General features: G+C 38.3%; 1 protein-coding gene across 1 annotated transcript; it reads right to left on the minus strand.

The window, feature by feature from the left end:
- Positions 1-2,673: 2,673 nt before the first annotated feature.
- LOC121256439 (pectinesterase inhibitor 12-like) lies at positions 2,674-3,585 on the minus strand. The gene has a single exon (XM_041157237.1). The coding sequence runs from the start codon at positions 3,307-3,309 to the stop codon at positions 2,812-2,814; it is 498 nt and encodes a 165-aa protein (XP_041013171.1). The 5' UTR covers positions 3,310-3,585; the 3' UTR covers positions 2,674-2,811.
- Between the last annotated feature and the right edge of the window lie 1,873 nt (positions 3,586-5,458).

Consider the following 5,458-nt stretch of genomic DNA (forward strand, 5'->3'; position numbering starts at 1 on the left):
GTTTTAAAGAAGCTAGTAAAGAAAAATAGATTTACAGTTTGAAGAAATCTCTCAATGGTTTGAAGCATTCACCTCGACAATAGTACAAATGTTTGACCACTTCATGATTGACTTGGAATACATGTAGACAATTCAATCACTATATGTATTTCAGACGACGTGCAGATAGATTCTTTATATATTTGCTTTTATATGTAGATGATATGCTAATTGCTTTTATATTCTTATTGCTGTTTGAAAACTCAGCTAAGTCATGAGCTAGAGATGAAGGATCTAGGAGAATTAATAAGAATATTGGGGATAAAAATTAACAGAGATAGGGTGAAAGGCACATTTCATCTTATTCAGAAGCAATATCTAACAAAAGTACTACAACATTTCAGTATGGACTTGAAGACAAAGCTAGTAAGTACTCCGATGGCCCTATATTTCAAGCTTAGTGCTTTGCAATCTCCTAGCAGTGATGAGGATCGAGACTATATGACTTGTATCCTATATGCAAGTGTTATTGGAAGCCTTATGTATGTCATGGTGTGCACATGACCTGATATTTCCCAGGCTATTAGTTTAGTTAATCAATATATGCATAACCCAGGAAAGACACACTAGCAAGTAGCTAAATGGATTCTGCGATATATTCTGGGGACCATAGATCTTGGTTTGACGTTCGAGAAGAGTGATGATGTGGATAGTCTAATTTCTTATATGGTAGTTGGGTATGTTGACTCAGACTATGCAGGTGATCTTGACAAGTGTTGATCAACAACTGGATATGTGTTCACTTTGGCTGGAGGACCAATAAGCTGGCGATCTATTTTGCAATCTACAATTGCACTATCAACTACAGAAACTGAATATATGGCTGTAACAAAAGCTGTGAAATGAGCCATTTGGCTATAAGAACTGGTGACAAATTTGGATATTGAATAGAAAAATGTTACTGTTTACTGTGATAGTTAGAGTGCAATTCATCTGGCCAAGAATCAAGTGTATCATTCTTGAACAAAACATATAGATGCCCACTTGCACTTCATATGCGAGATATTGGAAGAATGGGACATACTACTTCAAAAAATTGGCACAACAGATAATCCAACAGACATGTTGATGAAAGTTGTCACAGGGGTCAAGTTCCAACATTGCTTGGAGTTGATCAATATCTCACATTGTTAAGCACCTTTGGATGCATTGGCTACTTAAGGCACATTTGGTGGTAGCGGAAATCTCTCCTGGAAGATATAACGGGCACTCCGATAAAGGGGTGCAATCACTCGATGTAAGTGCCAAGTTCACAGCATGGTCTAAAATGGTACACGTAGGAGGAACGGGTGATCGTTGGAAAGTCTCCCGTCATGTTTGAACCAATTTCCATCATTTATGGCCTTGGTCAAGACTTGTTGCTGGAACCTCATTTGTCAAGATTTGTTTTTATTTCATGTCTTATGATGCCTCACCTATAAAAGGAGGCCATTTGCAAAGTGTGGAAAATCAAGTAGCATTTGAGAGATAGTGAGGTTGTCTGTGAGTGTGTATTTTCAACAAATCATAGTGAAATTGGTTGTTTTCACTCCGGTGGGTGTAGACAAATTGTCGAACCATATAAATACTGTCTCTATTTGGGGTGTGTGTGTGTGTGTTTTGGGGCATTCTGGCACAACACCAAGGTTCTTGAAGGATTGTCCTAAGGCTGTACTACCAATTATTTTCTTCCAAAATTAGAGTGTGTTTATTCAAGAAAGATTGCTTTTAGATAATATCCAAGTTGCTTATGAAATCTTTCATTAAATGAATACTTGAATAAAAGGTAGAACAGACTATATGACACTTAAAAATTGATATTAGTAAATCATATAATCGTGTGAATTGGCCTTTCCTGAAAACTATCATGCTTCATGGGTTGAACACAAATTGTAAAACTAGTCATGAACTGTATCAGTACTTTAGTGACCTAGTACTCTATATATCCATTATCTCCTGATTAATGGTACTGAACCCCAACAGAAGTTCTATCCTTCCACAGGGATAAGGCAGGGAAGTGATCCCCTATGTCCATACAAAACATCAAGTGTGCCGAAGCCTTGAGTTCCTACATTAACCAAGCAAAAAAAAAAGGGGGGGTTATATCAGGATTTCCCACAGCCAAAGCAGCAATGAACATCAACCATTTTTTTTTTTTTTTTTTTGATAATGACAGTCTTTTATTTTGCGACGCCAGCTCACTCGAATGAAACCGAATGATACATATTCTTGAGTTGTGTGAGATCGATGGCGTCAGGGAAAAAACTAAACAAAGAGAAGACTTCTGAAATACCAATCAGGAGGTACAAGAACTATTATTGAGATAGCAGGGATTAAGTCGACAGGGTCGACTTTTGATAAATATTTAGGGCTGCATGCTGTTGTGGGAAGATCCAAGAACGTCTGAGCCTTCCAATCTATATATTCTTGACAGAATCTGGAATCGTGTTAACATGATCTCATGAAAATCACTCACGAGATATTAATTAATGGAATTTGGGCGACCAATAGATTAACTTCCAAAATGGGCCGGCTTAAATTTACAGCGACTTCCATTTTCTTTTTACGAGGATTACTAAAGGATATGAAAATGGAGAAGTCGTAAATTACGTACGTTAGATTTATATATATACACGTACAATATAAACAAAAGTCTTAAAGAATAAAAGAATTTTTCTCATGCATCACAATGGCACAAGAAAGCCGCCATAACGCAAACACATACACCACAAACTTCCTCATTAGCAGAATTTCCTTGGGCGCCCCGCCCCCGCGCACACACCGTGCGTGCTTTTAATTATGATGTCCTTTGTGAATTAAACTCGATAAATACAAACAGTTGCTAGCCATGTGAGACAAGAGCGTGTCTGTCTTGCCAATGGGGTTGGTCTCGCTTGATTCCACGAACGTGTCGTCGCATGTCACGAAGTCAGTTAGCGCAGCCGATAGGTTGATGTTCAGGCTGGCCATGTCGCCGTTCTTGAGGTTTTTCAAACTCGTCTTCAGGTTGGAAATGGCATCGTCAAAGTTCTCTTTGCAGACATCCAAGTTCTGGGAATCGCCTTTCTTTCCGGCCGAAATCTTTGCCCGTTGGCTTTGGGAAATCAAAACGGTAATGGCTGACTCCAAGGCTAAATGAGCGTCGGTCTGTCCCTTTATGACAGAGAGGCAGAGAGGCTGGTAGTCGGCTTTGTCGCAAAGGCTCTGAGCGCGAGCTTGACCGGCGAGGAGGATGGTGACCGTTGCCAGAAAGACCAGGGAGAAAGAGATCATGCAGTGCTCGATAGCCATGGCGTTTAATTATAATTGGCTCTAATTACTGAAAATGTTTAACCCTATATATATAGTTTAATGTTTTTTATAGGTTAAAAATGGTGTACGTACGCTCTCTCTCTCTCGATCGGGGTCTCTCCGTATCAGGAGTTTTTTTGACACAGGGAAAGCTTTTCGTAATGGTTGCTGTGCGGTTTATATAACTTTCGGAAGGCACGTACTGGATCAGAGGCTGCCTATCTTTTTTGGTCGTTTTCTGTTGTGGTCAATTTTGACTTTTTCAAAAACAAAAATGTTGACCTATATAGATATATATTTTTAATAGCGGACTAAAAAACTGCCTTGATTTTTGTTTTTGCTTTTGCTTTTCGAATCTTCATAAATCGAGAGGTCAAAGATGGTTAGGTTTGGTAGGTTTGCCTTCATTATAGCAAGCTTTTTATGTGTAATTTAAATTATTTTTGGAGAACAATTAATTAATTCTCAAGGGGGACCATTAGTTTCTTTTATCCATCATTCATAATTTTCAATGGTTTGTTTTGGAGGGTTGGTAATGAAAAAAAATATAAGTATTTGGAGAGATAAATGGTTGCTTGAAAAACATACTTTTATGGTTCAGTCTCCTTCTCATGAGCTTGTTGCCAGTGCCACATGAGTCGATGCTCTAAACAACCCCCACACTAGAAATTGGGATGTTTAGTTGGTGCATGACATTTTTACAGTTTTTTTTTTTTTTGACAACATTCCTCATTCATTCATATATCTGTAAACTCAATACAATTTTTGTCTCTCTGTAAACTAGCTAATACAAAAATTGGCGCCTCTTCAATCCACACCATCTCCTCCTCTGTTTTTAAAGCAGCCTTTGCTAGATTGTGTACGTGCTACTACATTTGTAATTCTATGTGAATAATGAACCTTCCAACCATGCCAGGCTTGAAGGACCATCTTCATCTCCTCAAGATACTGTCAAAATAAGAAAACCATGCATCTGCTTCATTCACTGCATTAATAATGACATGAGCATCACCTTCAAATATTACTTTGTCAAAGTTGAGGTCCCTGCATAAATCCATTGCTTTCCTCAAAGCATAACACTCACTATAACTGGTGGATCAACATTTGGTCTCTGATCATAGCAAGCAGCCATGACCTCTCCCTCTTCATTTATGATAATCACACCTATTCCCATCTTCTTAGCTTTTTCATCCAAGGTAGCATCCCAATTGGCTTTAACATAGCTCTGGTCAGGTGGTTTCCATCGTTTCTCACCACCTACTACTATGGTATTTACCTCTTGTCCCTCTGATGAAGGCTGGGCTAGTTGAAATTCACCCAAACCTTCCTTAGCTGATCTGATTACACTGCTTGGACTGAGGAATTTATTTTAAAAAATGTACATGTTTCTTCTGATCCACAAGCTTCTCATAATAGCTACTACCATCTCTTCCATCTCAGACTTTAAAAGCTTATGTGACAGCTTCTCCCACAAACTCAATAAGTCTTCTTCTGCAATACTCCATTTCTGCAAAGTTTTTAAATGCATAGTCCAAACATCATTTGCAACAAGACAATGCCATAAAATGTGCATAACAGATTCATCCTCTTGAAGACAAATAGGACACTTTGGTTCTTCAATTACTTTCCTTACAAATAAGTTCCACCTTGTAGCTAGCAACTCATTACCTGCCTTCCACATAAACATTTTCAACTTTCCAGGTAAATTCAAACTCCAGAAAACAGTGATAGAAAGATGGAGAAAATACAAGAGAAATGGTATTGGCTACATTTAATGAAGGATGAAGAAGTTGCAATAGACTTTGATGAAGGTGTGGGAGAGGAGATTTCTTACAAAGGAAAGTGTAGTCTGATGGGGAAAAGTGTGCATGGATAGAAGTATAAGCAAAGAGGTGATGGAGAACACGATGAAGAAAGTTTGGAGAATAACCAAACCTGCACAGTTTCTTGAAGTAGATACGAATGTATTCACAATAACCTTTGCTAATCCAGCTGATAAACAACGTGTGTGGAGGGAGTGGAAGACCATGGCAATTTGATTTTCATCATCTATTTGTTCTAAAACCTTTTGATGAAGATACACCACCAAGGAAGCTGAGATTTGAGGAGGAGCGCTTTTGGATTCAGTTGCATAACATGCCATTGTCTT

The sequence above is a fragment of the Juglans microcarpa x Juglans regia genome, chromosome 3D (genome assembly GCF_004785595.1).
Source record: "Juglans microcarpa x Juglans regia isolate MS1-56 chromosome 3D, Jm3101_v1.0, whole genome shotgun sequence".
In the NCBI taxonomy this organism is placed as follows: domain Eukaryota; kingdom Viridiplantae; phylum Streptophyta; class Magnoliopsida; order Fagales; family Juglandaceae; genus Juglans; species Juglans microcarpa x Juglans regia.